Here is a 27081-nt window from a genome sequence, read left to right as displayed (position 1 = left end):
TAAATACCCATCATATCTTTGAAAAACCCAGAAGGTCGTAACTTTTACTATGTGGACGAGCAAATATTCTGTTTGCTGCACGACAGAGAAGACTTTTAACCCGTTTCTCAAGTTGTAATCCAACTGGCTGGAAATTACATACACAGTTTTTGTAAAAACAGCAGCAAGACATTCCCATTGTATTCAATACTGGACAGAAACATCACACGTAAACTTTTTATCTTGAAGTAACGTTCAGTTTCAGAGCAGTTAATGAACTTTACAGGCTGCACTGCGCTCTATACCGAGTGGTGTTCCTAATATTTTGTCTACCCTCATTGCATGAAGTTTGCATGAATTCGTTTCAGCTGGCTTTTCATGATCATTTTGCACAAATCTAACATGGATTTAATCTGCAGCTGCCATCTTTGTTTGGTTAGGAAAAGAGGCGCAGGTTGAGGAACAGGTTGAAAATCTTGCTTTTCATGCAGCAGATGTGACTTCTTTTCATCCAGATGGTTCAAACGGTCATTAAGGACTGTGTGAATGCAGCAGTAAGTGTTGTTCAGCGATGACAGGCACAAACTGGAGCCACGTAAAAGAATGAAAAAACACTTAACAGATAGAGTTTGATATGGACTGACGATACTGACGTCATTGACTTATCAGATGATTTCATTTAGCCTAAATATATTTACTTTTCTGCACAGTTCCTGCACTTCTATTTCAAATATGCACTTTAAAAACCTAATGAAGGCTTTATGTTGAACTCGTGTGCAGAAACCTACTGACTGGTAGCTGATAATGCATTGCTGTGCACTTGATTTACCACCTCTACACCTGACTGCATGTGAAACCTACTCAACCTACACTTCACTTACAAGCACATTTGAATTGAATGGATTTGTGCAATTATTTGCTCTTTTAGTAAGAAGTATGTGTGGTTTCCTGCAGCCTCCTGCAACCTTTGAAAAAAGCGGCTGGTATTAGTGAGATCAGAGCTGAGTAAAGGTGGATCAGTGCATGTCTGGTCTGGACCTCCAGCTCACAGCCTGCACTGAAAGCACGCATGACGAGGATGACTCCTAAATGCAGAGGATGAAGTCAAAGCAGCACACGGCATGAATAAGAGTTCGCGTTCAGCCCAGCAAGCTCAGACCAGGAGCTCCTGCAGCTGCTTGCAAATATTTTGACAGCAGGAGCGAAATTAATGAGTCCGCTGTCTCCAGATGTGTTTCTCTGCTGCCTTCAGGTGTTGACGGGGATTAGAGTGTCAGTGAACTGAGGCGTGGGCTGTGTGTTTACCTTCTCGTCTTCGTCTTCGCTGTCTTCGGCCGCTGGTGTCTCCGCGTTGCCGTCGTCCTGTCCCGCGTTGACCCCTTCGGAGTCCGAGCTGTGTCCATCACCTCCAGAAACTTCCAGCGCGGCCGTCACCTCCTCTCCCTCGGACAAGGTGTGTGAACCTGACGACGACTGACTTCCACGCGCCGAAAAACGCTCCATTTCACCGACGGGTGTGCTGATGTTCAGGAGCCAAACACAAGCCCATTCACGTCAAAACAAAACGTAGCTACTAATTAACCTGTCAGCGCACCTGTGCGCCGGGCTCATTTTACGAGTCCGTGAAAGGACGCCACTTTTCTGACGGAGTAAAAACAAAAGTCACGACGTCCTCCAAAGTCCGCGCTGTTAAAATACTTTCCGACCCTGTTCAGCGTCAAAGCGACGGCTCATCTTCGGCTAAAAGTTGCCCCTGCGCGGCTCCAGACGCTCGTTTACAGGCTGCGTGAGTCCATACCGTCACTGGCTTCATAACGAACGGCCCGCAGCCCGAGGAAAGCCCGCCCACAACGTGCGGGGGAGGGCCAATCAGATCACAGCTCGTGCCAAACCAAGCAGAGACGCTTTTAAAATGCTGCTCAGTCCGAGGCCATCAGGATGAGTTCAAGTACTGCTGGACTTCAGTATTTCTTCTTACTTCTCTCCATCTTAGAGTACTTTTACTCCATTACATCCATCTGACAGCTTTTCCCCCCACAGCCTTCCCGTCCGGTGAAAACCACGTATCTCCAGATGTGTTGATTTTGATTTTTTTTTTTTTTTGCAGCATACACATTAATACAGCAGTGATACTCATCCACAAACAATGAGTACCTTTAAGTACATTTTACGAATACTGACATGCTGTTACTCAAGTACGGTTTTGAATGCAGGACTTTTACTTGCAGTGGAGTATTTTCACTGCATTTTCTCTTCCAGCACTGTGAAGAGCTGATAAAAAGTCTGGGATACATCAGCCAGTTTCTGTGTGATGACATCCTTTTCCTCTTAATGGCAAACGCGTTCATTCACACGCGTCCCCCTCGCCTCACAGGCAGCTTGATGATAAAAAGCTGTCCATTGCTTCGCATGTCAACGTCTTTCCTCCCTCTGCCCGTGAAAACTACGACTTTGACATTTCCCAGAATAGCAATTGCTGTTTACACAGATTACGCAGGTTTACCTTCTGAGAAAGCACTTGTCTTAACTTGGCAGTGCTTTCCAGGTAAACCCTGTGCATACTGAGGTGTACCATAGAATTATCATCCCACCTGCAGCAGAGCTCGGGCTCCCCACGCACGGCGCCCACTAGGGGGCCCTGCAGTTACTGTAAATCACAAGAAGGATATTACACTGTAATGATGGGAATTTGCCTGTTATTTCAAACAATCTGCAGGGCCCTGATGGAAAACATGGCTGGCTCAACCAAGAGGGAATGCTTTGCTGCACAGATCATCACATAAACACGCTCGAATGCAACACACAGGAGGGATTAGCAAGAGGGAAATAATATTTGTCGCTTTCATCCCTTCAGTCATCTTCATTAAACCAAATTGGGAACAAATTAGCAAAGAGTTCCCAGGCCAGTGAATGTGTCATCGCTGTCTTTTGTTGGGACAGTGCCGCACCCATGAATGATGTCAGCCGCTACACCCAGAGAGCATCTTTTTGCTTGTTTGCTCAAGATTTCCCACCACATTAATCATATTCCTCAGTTGATAGATGGGCGTTCGTGAGCGTTACTCCCACCAGGGAGTTAGACAAGAGGCAGTTTTTCATCTGCAGCCCCTGGACAGATGTTACAAAGTCACCCTAAGAACAGAATATAAGGCGGTAAAGGACGCTTCTCTTTGCAGTACACATGCAAGACGGTCAAGCCTTTGTTAAGTAATTCAAACATATTAAACTGGTTTGTGGATTAGCAGTGGAGCAATCAACAGAGGCTTTTAAAATGTGCATTAATTCCTCTTTAATTCGGTTGTTGTGATTGAAACTACGCCCACGTCCTCTCTGAAATCTAAACACAAACCGAACTGAGCAGCTCAGTTTGCAGCCGGCAGCACACACTCTGCCCTGCAGCCTCACTGTTAACTCCACACGCAGTGAACCTCAAACACCTTCCTCCTTTTATAATCCCTCTCCAGCACATCGTGTCAAGGTGCACCGAGCTGCAGACAGCAAACAGGCTGCAGTGTTGAGCTGTTACATCCAGCCGGTTACTGAGACAGTGCTGACAGTCAGATCCTGTGTAAATACTGAGCACTGCAGTCAGAATCATCAGGCGTCATGCTGTCCCTGCTAACACCTGTCCAGGTTTGACTGTTTCTTAACACATAAATGAGGCCAGTGGGATCCTCTGCAAGTCTGAAAACCTCTGCTGAAGCAGCAGTCGGTCCAACACGTGACCTAAGGCTGAATATGTCAACACATATTGGGCGTATTGCCATGATGTTTCATACAGACGTTCATGGCTCCCAGTGGATGAATCCAACTGACTGGTGATCTCGACTTTTCCTCTAGCACCACCATGAGGTTTACATTTGTGGTGTGGTGTGAACTTTTTGGATGGACTGCCACAAAACAGCTCCATCATCAGATCATAAACTAAATTTGTCTTTTTGGTTTATGTGCAAACGCCTGTAAGATTAATGAAATTCCCATCAGCCTCAGCTCTACTTTGTGTTAATGTTTATTAGCAATTGTTAGCATGCTAATCTAAGATGGCATCTAAACTTTCACTTTCTTGTGTTAGAGGTGTTCACTGCTCACTGCTCTCACATCCTGCACTGAAATCGGCGTTTGCGAGCTTTAGGCTGACTTTGAAAGGCCAAAACTGCTTGGTGTAAATGTCATTTGTCCCGAGGGTCGCCTCTCCTCTCACCCCTGCCTTCTTTCTCTTGGGCACAAAAAAATCCCCTTTTAAATGGCAAATCAAAACAGGTTTTAGCCACATCCTGAAAGACCAAACCCAGGAAAAACGAAGAGAGGGAAAAGGGTGAAACTGAGGACAAATGAGACCCACAAAGACACGACTGTCATAATTTTCGATGATGTACCTACTTTTAATTTAGCGCCATCTTCAGACCAAAGTCTGAATTTAAATCTAAAACGTGTCCAGACTTCTGTTTGTGACCAAAAACCTGCAGAACTAAAGATCCTCAGCTTATTGCTAACTTGCTAAAATAATGATGAACATGGTCGACATTATGCATGCAAACATCAGTGTGTTAGCACGGTCACGTTAGCATTTAGCTCTAGGCAGCCTCACAGAGCTGTGTGCACGTTTCAAATCGAATCTTAAATTTAACCAAACATGTCTTCAGTTCAGCTGTAATGTTACTGAAATCTAATCTTTTATCCACTATTGTTCAGCTTTATAATCTGCCTGCTTAAAGCTTTTGTGTTGATTCATTTCTAAAAATGAAAAAGTCTCTTCTTACTAAACGTCCTGCGTGTCTTTGTGGGTTTCAGTGCACATCTTGAAACACGCTCACTGTGTGTCGTTATCATGCAGCATGTGTCCTCTGTGTTTAGTCCACTCAGACTCTCCACAGGAGGGCGCTGTTTGCTGATGAAAACAGGTCATTGAAAACCAAACGTGCGTCCTCCTCAGCTGTTTGTTTGTCTTTTGACCAGGACCCTGTTTTCTGTGCAGAGGCTGACACTGGGATCAATAAACACTTTGCAGTTTATGATCAAAAAGTCAGGATGAAACAAATGTACTCAGACACAAACATGGTAAAAATCTGAAGCTTTTCAGCAGTTTTAGTCATTTCAGTCTGACACATTCAGTTTTCAACTTGCAGTTTACAAAACAGGCAACGTTTGTCACACTGACTCTGGGATCCAAAAAGATTAAATCACAAGGTTTTATGCTTTCAGACAATGTTGATGCTGTCCTAAATAATGGAAGAAAGCAGACTTTATTTGCAGCTGTAATCACTGACGTCCATCTTCATAACATGCGATTATAGAGAAGCTGCTGAAAATGGCTTTTGTGCAGTTTAAACCATCAGGAGTCACTCATTGATTTCTGTTTGTGCAGCTGTTTTCTTTCACACTTCTTTTTCGGCTGTATTCAACAAAAAACTACAAAAGTGTTGCATGTGAACTCTGTTGTTTGATTTCTTACGTAACGACATTTGATAACTTTCTAAATGGCTTTACGAGCTTCAGAATGAGTGTTTTCTTGTGCAGACGCAGCTCCAAAGCAGAATATTTCTTTCATGGCGTTGTTTCAAACGCAGGAGAAATGATGCGTTTCAGTTTTCTGAGAGATTACTGAACCCCGTGCTCTCCTTCAGGACACTCTGTGTGTTACTAAGATGTGACTGAAGGATTCTGATCAAAGCAAAGAGGAACCCACATGATGTTTCAACTGTCGCAGACCACAAGTGACTTACAGCACACTGTTGATCTTCAGGACGATAAGAGTAAAGGTGGGGAAATTTACAAGACACAATGAGAGAAATATGAGTGGGCAAGCATTTACTTGTTTAGTGGAAATCAATTTCCAGTGGCAAAGATCTGTCAAACGCTCAGCTTTTGATTCAAAACACGTCAATTCCCCTAATTTCAATACTGTGAACACCTACAGGTAAACGCGTCTGAGGTGGAGCCAATCAGCACTTTTTCAAATTTCAGTCCACCTCAGGTTGAGAGCAGCAGCAGCAGAGATGAAAATCACATGCAACAACTGAGGTTGAAGTGCAGCGTGGAGATCCAGATCGCGATAAAGAGCCATAACCGTGCAGTCAGTGAGGTGAGAAGAGCTGAGCTTCCTGTGTGTTTTCAACATGCAGCGAGAAGGACGTGACCGTTTCTCTGTTCCTCTGTCTTAAATCTCACAAAATATGAATGCACTTCTGCACACTTGGTGCTGAAGTGGTTTGCGTCACTTTCTTAAAAACCTCTTAAAGCAAACAGGTGCAGCCGGCTTTCATCCACCTGCTGCTGCAGCTCGTAAACGGGGGCGGCGTCGCCCGGCCTTAAAGAACAAACATAAAAAGAGGTCGCTATAAGGAAGTGCATTTCTGAGAAAAGACATCTCTCAATTCAATACCTGAAGCTGGTGTAAAACAGGGAACTCCAAAATAGACTGACAGGAACTAAATAAGTTATTTCTAACTGATGTTCAAAGGTTATTTTTCAGGTCCATTTAGCAGCTGTTCTGGAGCTTTCGATCACATCACACGGGTTAGTAAAGTTCTCTGCTGCTGCCAAAGATTTGTTTACATCGGCAAACAGCTGAGAAACACGCAAAATTCACATTTTTCACTCAAATCTCAATGAGATGTTTTAAGACATAGAAAATACTCTCATCTGTTTTTTCCCACAACAAAAAAACTACATCCGCTCCTTCTCCATTTAAAAATCCAGAATCTATGAATGTGCAAATACTTTTCACCTCCCAAGTTTAACGCCGGAGTCACTGAACAGTCTGGTCTCAGTGTTAAGTGTTAAGTCACATATTGAACATCTCAATGCACAAAGTCACATCTCGGAGTATCTGAGGACACTTTTGGGAAAAGTGCAGCGTTTGATGAATTCGTTTCTCACTGCGATGATGTCAGCAACCTTTCAAGATACCAGAGAGTGTTTGAGTCAACAGTGGTCTCAGATTACTGTGCACTTTCTCTCTCACACACACACACATTATGCTTCACTTGGCTTTGACCTTCACTGTGCGGTATGATGATGATGATGATGATGATGATGATGTCGTTTAATCACTGAACCAAAATCAGACACAAATGATCATTAAAAGCATTTTAAAAGAGTATTTTTTTTTACATACTTTAAAACATCAGAGTATTTTCATATATTTTAAAACGTCTGGGTGGGATCTAGTCGAGGGCTGATCTGCAGAAAATTTGCACGTCCCAGTAAAACAAAGCCAAACCAATTTTCTCATGTTTGCTGTTTATTTCTTGGTCTCCTTTCAAATACATTAAGCACAATACATTGAAACGCTTGTCTTTCTCGTACAGCAGGCCACTAAGTGTCCATGTGACACTGCATTTCTTTATTGTGCAGTGAATCAGATTATCTGTAAACATGTAGAATAACTGTGACTGAGGACAACTCGATGGTGCGTGCTCTCTTTTTTCACTCTACTTCCTTCCTAAAGCCATTCACAACCAGTCTGTTCTCTGAAACGCTCAAATTAATCCACGTCTGATTGAAAATGAAATGTTTGAAGCAGTTTGTGACTTTCAAATGAAAATTCCAGTTCTTTGAAAGCAACAGAAGCTCCTGAAATCACAGGACAAGACGCTCGTCCTCATGCTTTGAGTCACGGTGAAGCTGAGGCAGCTTGTTTTCAGTAACTGCTCGGAGAAAAGAGAAGTTCATTCATTCATGCAATTCATGCACACTGCTGCTTCACAGCGTCTTGGTTTGTGAGGCACCTCCATGGTGGTTTTATTCAAGCACCCTCACACGCCAGCAGCTGTTCTTGTGGAAAGAAGAAGTACAAAGACGATGACAGTTTTTCTGCAAACTCCAGCGGACCAATCGCCTGGTTATTGTCACTCTATGAATGTGACAAGTCTGACAAACCCGCCCCTCCACGCTGAGCGTTTCACTCCCCAGAATATCTCCTCCTCGGTCAGCGAGCGGAGGCTGAGCGTGGCTGTAAACGGTGGCAGATTGTGGGCGTGAGGCTGCCTCAAATCCACTTTGTTGGTTTCTTGGTTTCAGTCTTTCAGTCGCTCCCTGGCGACATGGCTGGCTGTGCAGCTCAGCTCGATGTTTCAGACCCAAAATGCTCGTCCTGTGCGAGCCATTCACACATTTTCATCCTGGGTAAGTGACCTGTCACTTTTGCTTTTATTATCTTTATTTCCTGCAACTATTAAATGATCATTTTGAGCTATTTGAAGGAAAAACAGTGGATTCAAAATGAATCGCTGTCATATATTTAAGGGAAATTTCTTCTTTGTAATAAATCCACTTTTGCATTCAGTCTTTAACAATCTGTTATATACTGTCTATATCAAAAAACAATTAAGATTTCATGCTTAAAGGTGATTCCTGCTGTTTTCACATTAAAGGTCTGATCCTAGCATGCAACACTACGGTTCAATCATCTTCAGGTGGGCTAATTTGACTCTTTGTCACTTTTCATCTTATTAAGCCGCATATGCTACTCAGATATAAATGATTTCTGCATATTACGTTTAATAAGTAGGCTTCCTAGATTCATAGTTAAGTGTTATAATAATAAATTAATGTTCCCAACATTACAGATCCTAACCTAGCGCCATGCTAGCAGGTGGAACGTCCTCACACTGCGTGCGCTGTTTGCTAACTAACGCGCGGAATGTTTGCTAGCTGGCTAACAGGCAGGAGATTAGCATAACATTGCGAGACGATATCCGTTAATAAGATTCTGATTTTCAGAACATTTTATAAAACCTGGACAGTCATTTAGCCCACATAACACTCATATTACTTCCCATTATATTTATAAATTTAGAAGTAATGAAATAGACGACACGCGATCCTTAACACTGATATTACCTGCTTTATGCAGTCCAGCGGTGGGGTACGGCAACACCATTGGGACAAACTACATGCAGAATTGCAGCACACCGTAATAGACCTTCTAGATCTGACAGTAGAAACAGTTCTGTTTATTATCACATTTGCTAATGATTATTTGGTGATTGGCTGCCTATTGTAGCATGTTATATAATTTATATAAGCTTAATAATATATTTGGATGGACATTTTCAGTGCATTTGAGTATTAGGTGTGAGTGTTTTAACTGGCATTAATAAAGTGATAAAGAGTCACAACAACAGCATTACACACATTTCCTGTAATGAGATAAAAGTTCCACATTTAGAGTTGTGTTTTTCCACTGTGAGAAAACGCATTCTCGATGATCACCGTCTAGTTTCACACCACACTCATATTATGTTCCAGTGAACTGCAAGCCAGCGGACATTTCTCTCAAATATCAGCACTGTGGGATTCACCCAGGTAAACACATGAGTCATCCCGAGTTCAATCATGAGCTGTTTGAAAATATGTTTTTATTCATGATATTATTATTATAACTGTACACTGTCTGTTCTTCAGATGGAGTCCATGATTTAGATTGTTTTGGTAAATATAACTCACTTAAAAAAACCTGCGTGTGGAAACCTGGAAAGCACGCATCAAAAAAGATGTTCACACTCATCATACAGCAACAGTTAAGTAGCACGTAGCACTAGCAGCAGTGAAATTAAACATATTTTTCAGCACATTCACACTGACTTTTCATGACGAACATATCATTTTTTAAATTAATTTATCTTCTTAGGAGCAAAAACTATTGCAAACCTCACATCAACATCACCGACGTCTCTGCAAATATCAAAGTATATGAAAACTTCGACATGACTGCAGAGGTTTTTGAAAACGCTGAGTCAACAAACTGCACAAAAGCAGCTTTCACAGGATCACCAAAGAACTTGTGTAAGTCTGCAAAAATGTATTTTTACCACCAGATCTCTTTGTATTTTTCTCCTCTTGATAATCTGAATAAGGTGATATGTACAAATATATATTTTACTATTTCAGTGCGATGTGGTCCTCCATCTAATGTGTCTTTCAGCCGCTACTCTGGAAGATTAGATGTGAATGTAGGATGGCAAAAAGTGGACCAAAAGGTCATCAAGTATTACGCAGTGAGATATAAACCACTGGGCAGCCTCCTGTGGAGCGAGGTCAGTATTTAAAGTTTTCAATATCTCTATATTCATGTGGAATAACTATCACAGAAACTAAAATACATCAGAATAAAGCATGTTTTATGTGTAATTATATTACAATGTAAGCTGTTATCAAACAAGCTGAACACAGCTTTGGACTTAGAGCGCACAGACTGAAGTTTCAGCATGCATCGATGGCGTCTGTCGCAGCTGATTTAGCCTGAAAATGTCAGATCAAGAAGTATCATTATTGCTCAACGCATCAGATTGTACTGCAGCTGTACTTATTTATTACTTTACAATACCATTCAAACACCCAACAGGAAGGGCCCTTTCTTTCCAGTTCCCCTCTGCCGGTGACAAATCTTTTGGTTGTAGCTGCTAACAGTAAAACATCCAACCACTATATAGAAGCCTGTCTCTTATAATAATTATCCATAACGTAAATACCCTTCAAATGTCTATGTCACAGTCCACTCTGTCCATATGTCACAGTTTGTTATCAAGGTTTAATAATTATTAATTTCGATGTTGTTCACAGTCACCTGTGCAGTCCCAGAATGGAACGACCTGTACAGTGGAGAACCTGAACGCCTCACTGGTGTATGCTGTGCAGATACAGTGCGTCAACAACAGAAAATGCACACAGTGTGTTTGGAGTGAAGCCTACACCGTCCCAGCAGGTCAGTCTGCTTCCTGCTTCACTGGTTACAACTGAATATATCATGAAATGAAGCAGTTTGTTTTTACAGTGAAGTTGAATATATTTTCTTATCTCACAATAAATGAACGTCCCCTCTCAGAGCTGACATCGCAGCCTGTCATTGTCAGCCTTGAAGACACTGACATCGCGGAGAGAGAAGGCCGTCGGCTGCTCTCTTTAACCTGGAAGGTCTCCTTTTTTTAAGTGTCACCTCATATTTTCCATCCATGACAAATATATTGACGACTTTGTCTTCTGCGTAGCCATGCCTGATGTTATCATGACCCTAAAATGACCCTGTTTGTCAGTTTCCTGCCGAAGAGCTGCATGACGGCTACGACGTGAGCATCGGTAAAGCGTCAGGAGAGGAGCCATGTGAGCGGATGAGCATCTCTCAGCCTCAGATCACACTCATTCTCTCCCATTCAGCTTATCATCTCAACATCAGCGCTGTCAACAACGCCAGCACCTCCCCAGCAGTGAGTCAGACCATACCACAGCGAGACGACGAGCCCAGTGAGGACCCCACAAAAACACTCAGTTTCATCTGGCACCACTTTTGTATAAACAAAGGCTCTACATGAGGGTTTTTTTTAATCTGTTTATGCAAATATCCTGCAGAATTTATAAGACTGGCGTTTTTTGCAGGTACGGCCGCAGGGAAGCTGAACGTGACGGTTCACAGCGACACTTCTTTTACCATCTACTGGGAAGACAATCTGATTAAAACCTATGTCTGCTACTCTGTAGAGTGGACGAAGAAGGGACATAAAGCAGCATATATGTCCTTTTATCAGAATGTGAACAACCGCAGGACCTTATCTCCTTTACCAGGTGTGTAAATACTCACAAATTTTGATCAGTTCTGTTCATGTTAATGATTTTTTTTTTTTGCCTAATGTGTTTGGAAGAAAATGTAATTGGTGCATAAACATCAAACTCTAATTTAAAATAAGTTTCCTCATTTTGTTGATAATAGTAAACCTCATTCAGGTTTCATTGTGTTTGCTGATGCATATTAGCAGCATGCAAACAGAATTTCTGGAAGACAGAGCTGATTTTGGTGCGTGATGAAATACATTAAGCTTCCTGCCTCTGAGATAATCCACCTGTTTGTTGGAAACACCCAGAGCCTCTGGAGCCTTATACGAGATACAGCATCACTCTGCACACACGACCGAACAAGGACACCTGCAACATGAAGCACATCAACAACAGCGAGAGCACCTATGGGAGCATGCAGTTCTATTTCACTGAAGGATGTAAGTCACAGGCCTGCCAACTTTCCAATATGTCTGTTTAATTGTACACTGTTGTTATAATAAGCACGACAGACTATCAACATGCTAGCAGCTCTGTGAAGCTGCAATGCTCGTTATGAAGAAAACCAAAGGATTGGACTGACGGTCACAAGAAGTTCAAAAAGACCATGAATGGCTGCACAAACAGTTGTCGAGACGTTTACAGTGTCAACTTGCTGGTGGCGCTACAAAAAAGTCATCCATCCACCTGTAGATGTAGAGATATTTCACTGGATAAATGGCAAATTTGACCTTCTGGTGGCTCTAGAGGAAAAAAGTCATTAGCTTTGATCCTCTGGAGATCATCAATGTATAAAATGTTATGGCAACTCATCCAATGAATATTTCAGTAGAGCTACACTGCTAGCATGGCCTGTAAACAGTGATAAAGATCATTCACGACAGGCCAGCAGTGCTAGTTTGTTCCCATCCTGTGCACAACAAAACAGTCTGACGTCTTGATGCTCTTGATGCTCCCGAAGCTCCCGTCAGTGCTCCCACGAACATCAACAGCTACAACGTGACGCAGAATTCAGCGGCGCTGCAGTGGGCGTCCATCCCGGAGGACGACGTCAGAGGTTTCCTACGGGGTTACATAATCCACTGCACGGTGTATGACCACAGGGAGCCGAGCACAGAGAGAAGTAAGCATCATGCACCTTGAACTGGGTCACTACTCACCCATAGACTTCTACACCTCTGGCTAAAACTGTAAAGCCTCTGAATGCATTATTCTCAGTGGAGTCCCTGTCTGCCGAGTGCTCTGGATTAGCTGCTATCAGCCATGAGAGGCTTTACTAATGTACAGCTGTGCTTTAAGCTAAGTGCTAACACGCTCAATATGGCAAGTTTCCCATGTACACCATCTTAGTTTAGCTCGTTAGCATGCTAACATGTTAAGTTTGCAAACAAAGGGTTGTTCAGCTGAGGCTAACGGGAAAGTCTGATGACCAACGTCAGGTTCATCCTCCAAAAGCCATGAGCGCCTGTACAAAGTTTTGTGGCCCTCCATCCTGTAGATGTTGAGATAATTACCTGGATAATGAGAACCGCCGGTTGCAGGTGCTAGCAAAGTCGTGAGATCAACAAAGTTATGAGGATCCATACTCTGGGGACCATGAATGTCTGAAAAAGAAAGTTGAAAGTTGTTGACCATGTTCCCATCCATATAGCCACACTGCTAGCATGGCTAACACCTGTTTTACCAAGTGTAAAAAACCATCAGTCCAGCTTCACAGCAGTTGTAATATGCTGACAACTGTCACGCTTTGTTTGCAGATATTACGGTGGATCCAGGGTTAACCAGCTACGAACTGACGGATCTGGAAAGTGGGACAGCGTACAAAGTCCAGATATCTGGTTTCACGCAGGCAGGAGCAGGAGTACGAAGCACAGCGAGCCTCTTTAAAACAAACCATCAAGGTTACGTCAGTTCTTCATTCATAAAACTGAATTTCTGATACTTGTATTTGCCTCAAATTCCAAAAAACATACTCACTTATTTTGTATTTATTCCCTTTTTAAACCTTTCCTTAGGATATTCTAACATCAGTGGGGTCATCGCGGTCTTTGCAGTTGTTTTTACTGTGCTGATATTTGGATCTCCATTAATAAAAAGGTACAGCGCTGTCTTACAAGCATGTTGAACAAGCTGTTGCAGATTTCAAACATCTATCGACTTGACTCTGCCTACTTTATCTAGAGGAAAAGTCATTCTGTGGCCGAGCATACCAAACCCTGGAGACAGCAGCGCAATACAGAAAATAGAAGGACCCTTTGAACTGGTAAGTGTCTGTCTGAGCTTTCAATGAGTCTACCACCAGTTTAACGCTGGCCATCATCCAGACTGTGGAGAAATCCAGCTAACGAGGACACATAGTGTACTGCGAACCTCCAGCTGTTGAGCTGTCTTTACTTCACTCAGGAACTACTGGAGTCCATCAACACTCTGAAGGTGGAGGAATGGGATACAAATAGTCTTCAGGTGGTTGAGAACGAAGAGGCGATCCCTGCTGGTGCATCACCATCAATGCCGCTGCTTCTTCACGCCTCAGAGAACGAGGAAGACTCACCAGAAATGACTTGTTCCGGGCTCCAAGCAGACACCGAGGACACAAATGGGGACATCCCACCTGAGGTTACCGCAGGAACATTCTCAGACATCCAACGGACAGACCTGCACTCTTCTGCTTTTGCCTTTCAAAGTGGATATACAACAATGGAAATGTTTCAGCAGGTGATGCCTCAGGGCATGGCGGCGAATACGTCAGTTACTCAAGAAAGCGAACCAGAGGAGACGGACCAACTTCAGTTGACCATGATGAAATCAGGACTGGACTATGTGAGGCAGTTCAGTACCAGTCCGACCTCGAACAATGAGGATATGTCCATGATTTTGTGAGAACAGTTTGGAACAAGGCTGCTGAGCGTGAAGCGCCAGGATCACGGGATCGTAAGAGCTCCTGTGCATGAAGGACTGAATAAATGAGTTCTCTCTGGACGTCCTCGGGGTGCAGAGGTGCGTGATGACGGGCTGACATCCGGTTTGCTGGTTGTTGTGGATTACTAGCTAAAGTCTCAAATAGCAATACTACAAGTAGAGTACTCAGCTCTATGTTTATCTCAGCTGCCAAAACTACTGTTGAAAGAGACACTTGAGTAATCAAAGCAAAAAAAAAAAAAAAGTACAGTACAAAGACAGACCTCCAGTTTGTCCCTCTTCCTACCTCCTTACTATACCTACCTGTCCGTCCGGACTACTTGAACAGTCTCCTCTGTCAATGCACATCATCTCTGCTCACTCCTGTACATACTGCATGTGTACATTACCCGAAACCGATATCATTCACATCTGTATATCTGAATACCTCATGATGAAAACATGACTGAACATGCGCTCATTAACGGATCCATGACGGGTCACTGAATTACTTAACCACGAATGTCTTCGCAAAGCTCTTGTAACATTCATTTTAGGCCTCATATTTATTCGACTGTGCTCACAATTATCATCCTATTTCCTGTTTTGTTACACCAACATCCAGAAATGATTCAGAACAAGAGTCTACAGTCATGTTAGCTTACTGCTAGCCGCTACGCTATACAGTTTGTGACTTTAGCACATTCATGCTTTAACTAAATGCTAATAGTGATCTGAGCCAGTTTCTTTATTCTTTCTTTTTTTTCTAAATTCATGCAGGACAGAAAAATAAGATGATCGTTCAATCAATCGTGCCAAAACACTGAAATTTGGCTGAATTATAGAAGCCAGATGAGGTCCTAAATGATGAGGAGTTTAGGAGCTGAAAGCAGTATAACCCTCACCCTCACGGTAGGCTACCTGAAACTACAGGTCTGACCTCTAAATTACTACTATGGCAAAGGCATGTTCCACTTTCTCCACTGTTTTCTGTACTTGTTAGTTTTTGAGTATCTTCACCTTGTAAGTACTTTCCCAAAAACCTCATTTTCAGTGACCTAAACCTGCATTTGTGTGAGGACGAAAGGCCAAAACACAGTGAAGCCAAACACCTGAATGAAATGTCTCTTTATTGAGCGTTTTTGGAAACGGATCAGATGTTAGTTTCAAATCGAGGATGATCACAAACGTAGCTCTTCAAAAACAGTGTTACCAAACCTTTACATCGAGTCCCAAACACAGATATCAAGCCCCCCAGCAGCTGACCGCCAGTGGTCTCTACAGCGTATACCCGACACAGTGGATATCAAAAATAAAATTATTCATACTGTCAGCTGTTTTGGAAATGCTTTTTCCTAAACTTTATCATAAGTTCACCACTTCAAACTGAAGCTTTGTGTACAGAAAAAAAAGCAGGAAAAGGAAAGAAAATACAATCAAATGAGGTTTGTAAAAGCCACAGAGGAGGAATTTGGCAAAACAGTCCAAGTTTTTAAGTCTCCCTTTTGAAGTAAACCTTTTAAAACGTGACAAACCATCAGACACTTAAAAAAAAATGTCAATCTGGGGCCAAAAATGCATGAACATCTGTGACAATACTGAAAAAAACATGTTATAAAACAAATCCACTGAAGTCCCATCAATGATCAGTCTACTCTGCTATTAATCACTAAAGACAACTGACAATACTTTAATATAACATCTCATTAGTTTCAGCTATTAAACTTCATTAACAATAAATTCAGGTTGCATCTGTCAATAAGTCTCCACGTTTTATTAGAATATTCTGTACAATCTTAGTCTAGGCACTTTTTGACCCTTCTGCGCTCGCGAGCAGCTCGCTGTCCTGCGACACCGTGACCTTTGTTTGCATCTCGGTTTCTTCAGCAAAAAGAGCCGACAGACGTTCTGCACACCACCAGCGTTTTTACAGTATAGGCCTGTATTGTATCTATAAAACAGTATTTTATCTCACAGCATCACAACAACAGAAAAAGGAACATCGTGATCATGTTGCGACTACTCGTAATCTGACATATAAAAAAAAAAAGCAAGTAAATGTACACCCAGAGAACGACGGCGAGGAAAACGACGCATTCATGTTGACCGAATGAGACGCGGATCTTTTTTTTCTTAACTAAAATATATTCACAGAAACAACAGAATGTAATTCTCATAATTACAGCACAAGTCATAAAATCAACACCGTACGCTTTGCAGGACACCACAGCTCCCAGACGATGGAGAAAAATGGTGCAAAACAGGACATGAAGGACACTTCACAGACCCGGTGGTTTCATATAAACGCCACACAAATTAGCATTTTAGCAACAGCGGAAATCCTGCATTTCTCTTTCACCCGTACACTCGTGTTGTTAAACTTAATTCTGTGATGGAGGAACGTGTCTTCAACGTGAAAAGCGCCCTTTGTTTTGCAAACTGAATATGGGGAGTTGCTGTCAGAGCCTGGCCGAGGGCAGAGCAGCAGAGGAGTGAAAGTGACAACAGTTCCAGCCCACGAGACGTCAGTCAGAGAGGAGAGCTATATTTTTACTCCCCAGGCGTCAGCAATGACGTGCGAAATGTCCTACAAGAGCATTTCAGCTGGCTCATAGAAGTGTCTGGATGAACTGGTAAGAATCTAGCTTTGACTGGGACTTTCTTAGCTGAGCGGTGCAGCAAATGCTAACCCTAGATTGATGCTAATGGCCTGGGTCAGACTCTAACTATGCATGTTTTTTCCTGGTGGTTCACTCAGTTTCCACTAAAACTGATGTTACTTTATCATGAGCAGCCACACAGAACCAGATGGACATTACAGAAAAGTCAGCATGTACTGCAGTAATATTCCTCAAACTGTAATATTTGCATTGACAAAACGTGCCGAGCTTGAAATGCATCGCAGCTCAGAGTAGCTGCCAGTTTAAGCCTTTTATTGTGTTTTTGTGCCTTTAAGTGTCATTACCGTTGATGCAGACAGTTGCTGCATATCGCTACTGCAATACTTCAATAAAAACATGTTTTAAGGAATATACAGTACGACGTAAATACTGATCATTGTTGAGGCGTGAAAAGCTTTCAGATTACTGAAGTCTGAGGCCAAGACGGCGCTGGAGGAATGAGAGAGAGCTTTAGGACTTGTCTCATCAGGTCATATCCACATAACCTGGGACAGAGCTACAAATAACACCTGGCTTCTAATGGACCTGTCGCTAAGCCCCGCCCTCCTCCATGCTTTCCATTCTGCACATACGGCGTCTACACTGGTAACGGTGGCGGATTAGCAGTAATTTTTGAAACATGAGGTCTGTGATTCCTCACAGAAGTAAAGAAGAGCAGGCGTCTCATTTCTGGGTGATGATCATGGATTTTGAAGGTGAAGCCGACGACGCTCGCCGGCAGATTAGCGAATGCTTTAACTCCATGAGTGAGCTGAGGAGTCCGTCTGCAGCTGAGAACCCTGCAAAAGGGTCTTAAATATGTTTAAGGATTATAAGGATATAAGGATTTGGAGAATTAGCCACAAGTGTGACAAATGTAATGCCATCTGAAGGACGTTTGGCTGGAGCTGCTGGAGCCAAAACAAACTTGCTAGCTGCTATCACGACTAATTTCTGGAAGATCCTGGCTTGCATCTTGGCTCACAGACTGATCCAGAGTCAGTAGATGTGTTGCTCCTGAACAGGTATTTGCCTAATATAACCTCTAACTCCACAAGATAGCGCAGAAAGCTAACAACATGCCCACTGCCTCTGGATGTGACGCTGTGGTTAGTAAGCTAGTTAGCCACACATGCTAACATTAGCAGCTCACATTAGCGCAGATGAAGTTCAGTTAAGTGTGCTGCTGTTGTTTTTTTAGGTTTTTGACAACTACACAAAAAGATGCCAAACTGTAGGACAGGCCTGTCCGCTCTTAGTTTTATTTACTGAGCTACCATTGGTCAGTTGCTGTTGGGAGGAGGGGCTTAGTGAAGGGTGGAGCACCGGGAGGAGTCTCAAAAGCTCTGCAGCTGCTTCAGGCCTGCACATTTTTCTCGTCTGCTGGGGCAGGTGGATGCAGGTTTAGTATTTAAACAGGAAGAAGAACAGGAAGGTGTTCAGGTGATGAACGCACACAGGACACGATAACGCCTGGATAATATTATGCAATCAGTACGACAGACAGCCTGCAACGAGCAGTGTGTTCGGGAAGGTTTCACAGTCCAGTTTTTGCTGAGACACTGATTATACTTCATGGCAGTTTGTGAGCCTTTTAATGTTGCGCTGTTACACGATGAGCGTCCCCTGAACGTCCCAGAATACAAAGCTTCACAGGAAAGGAAAGGTGGGGCTTCCTCTGCTGTCACGACGGTGGGACGCTGAGTTGAATGGATCCATGTGTAAAAATCAGGCTGTACAACGAGAGACGACGGCGAGGAAAACACGCTGTTTAAGTGGTTATCAGGTGGTCGTGTGGGGATACGCACGCGATGATCGTTTGGTGGAGGGTTAGCGTCCACAGCGTCGTCACAGTCACTTAGTGCATGCGTCCTCCTCGCTGTGACTCTTGTAGCTGCCGTTGTGCTGGGCGCAGGGCGAGGACATCACGTCCTCGCTGAGCGTGACCGAGTCTTCTCTGTCGCTGTCGAAGTCGTCCTTTCCCTCTCTGTCGTAGTCCCTTTCCACCTGAAATCGAATGAGCAACAGTCAAACCTGGTCGGCGCAAATGATGACGAGGCGGAAGAGACGAGCTGGATAATACAAGCGATGGCGTGCAGATGGGAGTCTGTTACTGGTGTTTTATGAGGACAGTGAGACTGAAACTGGTCTAATTCTTCCAGGTTCAGATGGACCTTTAAGCCTCTCGGGCAGTTTGATTATGACGGCAAGTCATTAGTGTCCGACCTGGACCAAAGACAGACAGATAATCAGTCCCAAATGGAAAATTATAGCATCACAGCAGCCAAATCACACAGAAGGATCCCAAAACCAGCCACGCAAGGGCAAACTGGAGAAGAACGGATGGATGTGACTGTACAGACTACAGCGGCTTCTGCGGAGAACATTCGTTTTTCTGATCGTTATCCACAGCAAAGACGAAGCACATTAAGTTTGAAGTGCGCCACCTTTGATCTCGATATCTCTAACACAGCAAAACCATTATTATTTTCTCCAACTCTGGAAATCTGATGCTTTAACATCACAGATGACGAAGAAAGGCACTAATGCGCGAGTCTTGAAAGGGTTAGGCTGATGTAGGAGTTTAACGTGGCGCTGAACTGAAAGCAAGAAAAACCCCAAACAGCCAAATCTGATTCCTCTGACATAAATCTGAGCGCCGTGCAGCCTCAGTCATTCCACTCAGTATCTGTGGCCAACCAAACAAAGGCGTGCAGAAGGTTTCTGAATAAAAATCAAAGCACAGATGAGATGATTGATACCACTTTCATATCTGTACGCTAAACATGGCGCCACAACAAGCAGACGCTTAGCTTAGCTTAGCATAAAGACTGGAACCAGGGGAGACAGCTAGCCTGGCTTGGTCTGAAAGTAACTTATTTCTGCACTTCCTGCACATATTCTTTACCTCTGGACAGATCCAGACCAGCTGATCCCGCTGTCTAAAGTCTTCATGCTAAGCTAAGCTAACTCCCCTACTGGCTCTAGCTTCATATTTACTGTACAGACATTAAAAAAAAAAATATTGATCCTGTCATCAAACTCTGGGAAAGAAAGCAAATGAGCCCACGGGGAATCAACATTTCTTTGTTTGATTTGGAAAGTTGGTCCAGAGCTGTTAATCGCAGATCGATCACCGCAGAGAATTGATCAGTGGAGCTGACCTCTGCAGAGCGCCGTAGCATCGGGCTGTTAGCAGTAAGGGAAGCCATGAAGGGAGTGAGGGGGTGGGGGGTGCAGCGGGTGAGTTCAGTGGTGAAAATGTAGTAACGTTTGATAATTAAACCAGACGATGGCTGCTCAGGGAAATTAAGGAAAAACTGCACCCGTCAGTTCGTGGAGGGTCAAAACAGGGTCAGCGCTGCTGGAGCTGTGAGCTGTTTACCTTCACTGGCCTGGTCTTGCTCTTTATCCTGTCCTCGTCCTTGCGGCTCCTCTTCCTCGATACTGAGCGCTCCTTTCTTTCCCTGCTGCGCTCCCTCTTCTTGTCTTTCTTAGCTCTGAAAGAAGGAGATGCAAAAAAAAGTCAGCAAAAACCGAGAACAACCTCGAAGTCAGAGGACAAACCTCAGAGCATCAGGAACATCCAGAACTTCTCCAACCTGATTTGGACGATGAGACCTGATGGATTTACCTTCTCGGTGAGGGCGACCTGGCTTTCCTCCGAGGGCTCTTGGACCGATCCTTACTCCTCCTCCTGTAGCCCCTGAGGACGGCACATTAACTGGATTATGTGATTTTTTACAAACTATCTTCATCAGTTTTTTTCGCTGCTTCTCTCGTGCTGTGATGTCAGGACGCCTTTGCTCGTTACTGTCCTCCATCACTAGCTTCCTTTACTCACAGGTCAGCAGAGCATGCAGTGGGCCAAGCTGTGAATCTTTAGAGCGCCCTCTGCTGGATCACCACACAAACTACTTCAAACAACCTGTCGCATTTATAGACTGTAAATTTTGAATATTTCTTTTTCTGCACATCAACAAACGCTCAGATTTCGAATATTAAGCGACATCCCCTCAAGTTTAGAAGATTCTGTCCCCGTGGTGCCAAATGCAGAACAACAGGCAGCTACTACTCTCAGCAGGTACGTGGTGCCCCCTGCTGACGAGAGCAGGGATAACAAGGATAACGACGGCAGATCAGGTTTGGCTTTCCTGAGAATACAGTCTGATTATTCCAGGTCTGAAATATCTTAAACTACGGCAGCAGATGCTGTTCGATCCCAACGTACCTTGAGCGACTTCGACTGTGTCTCCTGTCTCTGGAGCGAGAGCGCCTCTTGTGGCCGCCTCGGGAACTGTGGGAGTTGCCTCTCGGCCACAACCTCTGCGGCGGTCTGCTCCAACGGGAGGAAACGAAATGTCACTGACTGGACACGGTCATGTGATCACAGCATGAGGCGACGAGTGTGAAAGTGTTAGCTCGGCACCTGTGTTTCGATCCGGACCTTTTCCTGCGCGTCTTTGAGTGTGAACGGGAGCGTGACCGCGAGCGTGACCGCCGTGCCCTTCGAGTCCGGCTGGGGGAACGCTTCTTTGTGTCCGCTAGAGAGAGAGAGAGCGAGAGAGCAGGAGTCTCAGCATCAGACGCAACTCAACTTCCTGATTTTATCAACCTCGATGCAGCAGATCAAAACCTTGTACCTGGCTCTATAGCAGCGGCGATGGTGGACTGGGCCTCCCTCACCCTCTTCATCACACTTTCTAGCTCCTTAGCAGCAGCCTGTGGCGTCAGCTCCGGAGGTTTTACGATGGCGTTGTTGGAATGATTAACCCTGAAAGACAGAACATGACAAATGTGTTCCTTTGAGAACAATTCACAGTGAATAAATGCACTGCGCATCTTTGACCAAACAAAACGTACTTCAGGGGTCTGTCTCCGAACATGACTCCATTGAAGGTCAGGGCTCGGGCGACGGACTCCTGCTCCACAAACTCCACGAAGGCGAACCGTGTGGGCTGAGTCTCATCTCCGGCCATTCGCACGAACTTCACGTCTCCCACCTGCTTGAAGAACTCCAGCAGCTGCTCTGCAGTGGTGGTCTGCGGGGAGACAGAATGTAAAGCTTTGATTCTCCCTGCGCCGTTCAATCAGTTAAAACCGGCTCCAGCTGTGACTTCTCTTCATTCTCTGGATGTTGAATCAGTGTGGGTGTGAGTACTGGATGACCTTTGCAGCAGTGAACAGGGGCACCGTGGTTTATTTTGAGTCTCATGTGCGCTGCTGCGGCTGCTGCTGCTGCTGCCGCTGCTGTGAATATTAATCAGGTCTGATGTGTTTCTCTTACCTGCGAGTTCAAGTTCCCGACATAGACTGTCCTCCTGATCTCATCGATTTTTGAGGGATCCACGTTTCCCATGAGGGGGGGCTGGGAGTGCACGGATGCTGTGGCGTCCAGACCAGCTGACAACCGATTCACTATGGGAAGGTTCAGCTGCGGGTGAAACACACACACACACACACACACACTCAGGTTTTAGCTGGAGTGGACTAAAAGACAACAGATCTTGTAGCACAAGAGATGCTGACTCACATTCTGAAGTGGAGCTGGAGTAGGGATTGGGAGCAGTCCCCCACCAGGAATCAGACTGGGTACTGGGGTGGCAGGAGCCAAAAGTGACAAGGCCTTGGCCTCCTCTGGGATTTTCCCTGCAGGACAGAAGCAGATATTAGTGAAGGCAATAGAGGGGCTCTTTTCTCTGTCTCCTCTATGTCTGCACAATTAGCCCACTGTATTCTAGAGAGAAAGAGAGCATACACTTCCCCATACAGCCTACATGTGCTCTACTGTCTACTCTTGGTAAACTGGAGACCGAGCATCCTTACTTTGCTTCTATTAAATTATTCTGAATTATCATTTTCAATGACAGAAATCTTAACTTTTTCTCAGACAAAAGAAGATTGATTTTGTCCTTGGTCTCTTTTCATAGATCAAAAAAGAAAAAAAAAAACATAATGCAGAGAATGAGTCAACACTTTGATGCATGGGTCACCTGTACTGGAAACATATTGGTCATGAACCATACGATATCAAGCATGGGCGCTTTTCCGTGGGGCGATCGTTTCGCAGTGTTGGAAAGGTGTGCAACACAAGACAACCCCAATGGCTGCATCACTAATAGCACACAGGACATCAGATACAGAAAAGAACAACAATTTTAAGAACTGTAGGAAATGTTAGCCAAGACTTAGCTACAAAAACAACCAATTAGGAGTCGTGCTCATTCCTCTCTGGATTAAAATCAGCCTCTCCTGCTGGAGAAGAGGGCTACATTAAGACTAACAAGAGACAAAATAACTACATATTCAGGCACTGAGCATGAATTAGCGTCTGTGTGGCACGAAGAGTTCTTCTAGAATAATATATGTCAAAACAAACGACGCAGAGCATTAATGCATGTCACGAATTTCCAAGTGAGGAGAGAAAGTGATGTTGAATGGAGGATAAATAAACACTAAACATCCATATCAGAGCTGTCATGTAGTAATATGAGGGAAAACTCCTACGTGTTGCCTTTTACAACAGATTTCAGCACAGATGTTAAAGTGCGTGTGGAATTTAAATGAGTTTTCTTGGTGGGTCTCACTTTCATACTGTCTAGCCCCTCACTATGTCAACAGGAGTAGGTGACAACAGAGTAAAGTGTTAGTGATCCTCCTAGCATCCCATGTGTGAAACACATCCCACCGGTATGCCGTAGCAACCTGGACAGAATTCAATCACACACAAGCTGCAGCTGTAGCAGAAAGAGAGAGGGGGGTGGGGGTTGGACAATAATCAAAACAACAAACCAAAATAACAAATATAAACACAACGCTAGAGATAAGCAATACTGTAGTTTCTAGATAGAGACAGTAGAAAGTGGACAACATGGGAAAGTATGAAAGGAAACAAACCAAAAGAAAAGAAAAATAAATAAAAAGAGACAAGGTGTCCATCTTGGAAGGTTCAGCGGGCTATTCTCCTGGTCACATTCCCCCTTGAAGGCTGCGTTGGCCCGATCGGGGATAGTGGCTTGGAAAACAATGCCTGACTCAGGCTAGTGTAGTGTAACAGCTGGGCCAGTCTAGTCATCTGATATGCACACATAATCACACAGAAAAAACATACAAAACCAAATTAATAAACTCAGTAGCCATCCAGCACCAAGTCACGTGGACAAAAAGCATCAAGTTAGAGGTGACATCATTTTTGACTGTACACAAGGGAACAACAGTGGCACCAAAAGGGGGGAGGGGGTTCAAAGAAAAGGAGCACCAAAAAATGAAAGAGAGAGAAAAGGGATTAAGTTAGCTGTGATGCCATGGACTTATTTTGTAATTTCCATGAAACAAGTAACATTAATGACAGTTTTGTAATGGAAAACACACGACTAGTTCCAGAGCATCCAGTGTTTACAGTGACCTAAATAATGCAGTGATTTGCAGCTTCAGAAACATTCAACGTAGCTCTAATGTCTAAAAAAAAAACAAAAAAAAAAAAACAAACCACCGTGTGACACCGAACAGAAACCTTGACTGGGCGCTATGAGAAATTAGCTAACTGGGGTTTTAGTGGGGTGATACATCCGGTCACCTGTGTCAGGTGTTAGTGACAGAAGTGGCTAAAATCAAGAACTAGCCAATGGCACAACTTGCCAATTTTCCACGTGAATTAAAAAACAAACAAACCCAGAATACAAGCAAAACACCAAAACGGTTGGATTCAAGGAGAGGAGGCCACAGCAAGTCCAGTGAGACAATTCAGACATTTAATTTTCATTTCTCTGGTTGCACTCACCTTCCGCACATGGCACTACTATCAAAGCTCTGTCAACAAAAACTGTATTGGTGAGATGCTGCGCGACACCAACACTGGAGGGGTCTCGGTACTTTATATAACACACTTTGGACGAGAAAGACAGAGGGGCATTGCTGTGGAAGAAGCAGAAAGAGGCAGGTTAGTTATGTACTACACCCGTTACTTCGTAATTTTATGTTTAAATGGACCGCGGACAGGCCGCACATCCGCGGTGTCGCCTAGCTAACAATGCCGGGGAAGGAGGCTCTTACTCGGGCGGGTAGAGCCGCAGCTCCTCGATGTCTCCCAGGAAACCGAACAGAGTGCGCATCTGCTCGCTGCTCACGGCCGAGGACAGGTTGGTGACCTGGACGACAGCAGTCCCCGGTATCCCGCTCATTGTGCAAACTGATAAATACGTAGACAATCTATAAATGTGGTATTTATACAATATTTATTTCTCTTTCGCCCCGCTCGACACTGTATCTAAGCGGGCGGAGAGAGAGGTTTCAGTGGCTTCTTCTTGTTTTTTTTGTAAGCTGACAATAGACGTTGAGGTGCACTACCGCCCCCTACAGGGCGGACCAGCACATTACGACTCAGGGTGCAGAGCCGAAGCGCGTTTTTAGAGCAGAAAGTAAGTACATTTACTCAAGAGATGTACTTAAGTACGGCTTTGAGGTACTTTTTGACCCTCACACCCTCCTGTTCATGAATATTTACATCTTTACACACTATGGTAGCTTATCCCACATGTTTGTGGTAAATCAAATGAGGAGCTGAATTCTAACAGATTTTTTTTTAGGGGGTTAGAAAACCCTCAGGAAACAGAACTGTGAGTTGCACAGTACCACAAAGGGGTCAGATAAATTTGACTGTTTCACACCTTAACTACCAAGATAATAACTAGTTGATAAAATACACACAGGTGCATGAAGCTCCAAAGAATTGATAGTTTAAAGACACACAACTCCTTTCGACCTACACAAATATCAGAGGGAGTCTTTTCAGGCTAAATTTAGAATTAATCTGTACTCTACCTGCTGTATGCATGATTTATGAGGCTTATTCTGCAAATTACACTTTACAAGCATTACTTGAGTTTGTACGACAAACAAAGACGATGCTTCCTCCACACATGCAATTAACCTAAAGGTCTATGGACACAGCAGCCATGTGAGAAATGAGGATTACACACAAAAACCAACATTTGGAGGGTGGAAAAAGAAAAAATTAAAACATGTCAAGTTTGTCCAGAGGGTGGCGCCACAGTACAGCCATGTTACAAAGAGAAAGGTTTATCTGGCGGCAACGGATCTGAAGACCAGCTCACAGCATTCAGCAGTCTCATGCTAGTTTCCCAAAATGTCAAAAAACGCATTAAAAATTGTGCATCGTTTTCATGGAAACCAACAGTTTTTGGCAGAAATCAGGAGATTTCAGAGAACAGAAGAAGCTCAGTGCTCGACGGAGCTGCCGTCCGGATCAGAAACCATCACGCTGCCTGCAGCAGAGTGTGTGTGAGAGGCCTTCAGCAGCACGAGGCTGAGAAAACGTACAAGCACTGCTGGTGATATCGACACGTGCAGTCCTTCAGGTTGAGATTCATGTTTGCACACAGCACCGTGATGCACCAGCGAGGACTGTCCGCTCGTGCCCTTATTCATTGCCTGGTCGAAAAGAAGCCCAGAGGATGAAATAAAGACCACAGAATCCTTGTTAAAGAGCATTAGTTTTATTTTCCACAGGTTACTTCAGAAACAGGTAATTATGTACAAAATCTGGAATGTTGGATAAATGCATATCAATCATCATCTCACTGTGGCTGTTTCCAGAGAAACCTTAGAAATACTAGCTATACATTAAAACGGGTGCCTCTGCATTGCAATTTATTGCTGGTTTTACAATCGCAAGTCACTAATGCCATTATTAATTCTTTCTCAGTTGTTTTAGAGTATTTACAATTTGATTAGTAAGGTCTAAAAACCACAGATGACTGCTAAATAAATAAGAATACGAGAGCATGAGAAACCGACATGGATGAAGAAAATGTGACGTTTTATCTCCCAAGATTGTCTACGATGTCTGTGTTTGTTTTCCATGAATATAAAGTGACCGTTACCCCCGAAATGTTTAAAAAGTCAACAGAAAATCAGCACAAAATGAAGGCAAATAATAAAAAACAAGAATTCATCTGTGAGGAATACGACGTGT

General features: G+C 43.8%; 3 protein-coding genes across 9 annotated transcripts in view; 1 reads left to right on the top strand and 2 right to left on the bottom strand.

Annotated features, from left to right (window-relative positions):
• The window catches only part of mast4 (microtubule associated serine/threonine kinase family member 4), an 88866-nt gene extending 87076 nt beyond the window's left edge, over positions 1 to 1790 (bottom strand). For all 5 annotated transcript variants that reach the window (XM_076757483.1, XM_076757489.1, XM_076757484.1 and 2 more), the window contains exon 1: positions 1285 to 1790. In XM_076757483.1, the coding sequence (XP_076613598.1) occupies positions 1285 to 1482 (198 nt within the window). In that variant the 5' untranslated portion in view covers positions 1483 to 1790. The remainder of the gene's footprint in view (positions 1 to 1284) is intronic.
• A 6234-nt stretch (positions 1791 to 8024) lies between these two features.
• On the top strand, positions 8025 to 14552 carry LOC143338381 (leukemia inhibitory factor receptor). Its single transcript, XM_076758739.1, has 16 exons — positions 8025 to 8106; positions 8355 to 8396; positions 9232 to 9288; positions 9388 to 9502; positions 9614 to 9768; positions 9874 to 10019; positions 10546 to 10687; positions 10808 to 10896; positions 11016 to 11223; positions 11356 to 11541; positions 11838 to 11969; positions 12491 to 12652; positions 13287 to 13430; positions 13545 to 13626; positions 13711 to 13792; positions 13933 to 14552. The coding sequence occupies exons 1-16, from the start codon at positions 8025 to 8027 to the stop codon at positions 14407 to 14409; spliced, it is 2301 nt and encodes a 766-aa protein (XP_076614854.1). The 3' UTR covers positions 14410 to 14552.
• A 988-nt stretch (positions 14553 to 15540) lies between these two features.
• srek1 (splicing regulatory glutamine/lysine-rich protein 1) lies at positions 15541 to 25408 on the bottom strand. Of its 3 annotated transcripts, XM_076757554.1 has the most exons (12): positions 25140 to 25392; positions 24868 to 25001; positions 23081 to 24162; positions 22621 to 22736; positions 22375 to 22521; positions 21951 to 22129; positions 21731 to 21861; positions 21517 to 21631; positions 21319 to 21423; positions 20722 to 20793; positions 20473 to 20587; positions 15541 to 19094 (listed from the first exon to the last, which is right to left on the bottom strand). In XM_076757554.1, exons 3-12 carry the CDS (start codon positions 23109 to 23111, stop codon positions 18942 to 18944), a joined length of 1164 nt encoding a protein of 387 aa, XP_076613669.1. In that variant the 5' UTR covers positions 23112 to 24162; positions 24868 to 25001; positions 25140 to 25392; the 3' UTR covers positions 15541 to 18941. The 3 variants fall into 3 exon arrangements, with proteins under 3 accessions (XP_076613669.1, XP_076613668.1, XP_076613670.1); XM_076757553.1 differs by lacking the exon at positions 23081 to 24162 and having other exon boundaries at positions 25140 to 25408; XM_076757555.1 differs by lacking the exon at positions 25140 to 25392 and having other exon boundaries at positions 23081 to 24995.
• Positions 25409 to 27081: the final 1673 nt, after the last annotated feature.

Source organism: Chaetodon auriga, chromosome 19 (genome assembly GCF_051107435.1).
Source record: "Chaetodon auriga isolate fChaAug3 chromosome 19, fChaAug3.hap1, whole genome shotgun sequence".
Classification (NCBI taxonomy): domain Eukaryota; kingdom Metazoa; phylum Chordata; class Actinopteri; order Chaetodontiformes; family Chaetodontidae; genus Chaetodon; species Chaetodon auriga.
The sequence above is the reverse complement of the archived record's forward strand: the minus strand, read 5'-3'. Positions and strand labels throughout refer to the sequence as shown.

Excerpts from the sequence above, each read along its gene's own strand:
- LOC143338381 (XM_076758739.1), top strand. The coding sequence starts at position 8,025 with ATGGCTGGCTGTGCAGCTCAGCTCGATGTTTCAGACCCAAAATGCTCG. Across the intron at positions 10,688-10,807 it reads AGCCTACACCGTCCCAGCAG|AGCTGACATCGCAGCCTGTC; the intron begins GTCAGTCTGCTT and ends GTCCCCTCTCAG. Across the intron at positions 11,224-11,355 it reads ACAGCGAGACGACGAGCCCA|GTACGGCCGCAGGGAAGCTG; the intron begins GTGAGGACCCCA and ends CGTTTTTTGCAG.
- srek1 (XM_076757553.1), bottom strand. The coding sequence starts at position 25,267 with ATGAGCGGGATACCGGGGACTGCTGTCGTCCAGGTCACCAACCTGTCC. Across the intron at positions 21,862-21,950 it reads TTCGGAGACAGACCCCTGAA|GGTTAATCATTCCAACAACG; the intron begins GTACGTTTTGTT and ends TCTGTCTTTCAG. Across the intron at positions 21,424-21,516 it reads AGGTCCGGATCGAAACACAG|ACCGCCGCAGAGGTTGTGGC; the intron begins GTGCCGAGCTAA and ends CCGTTGGAGCAG.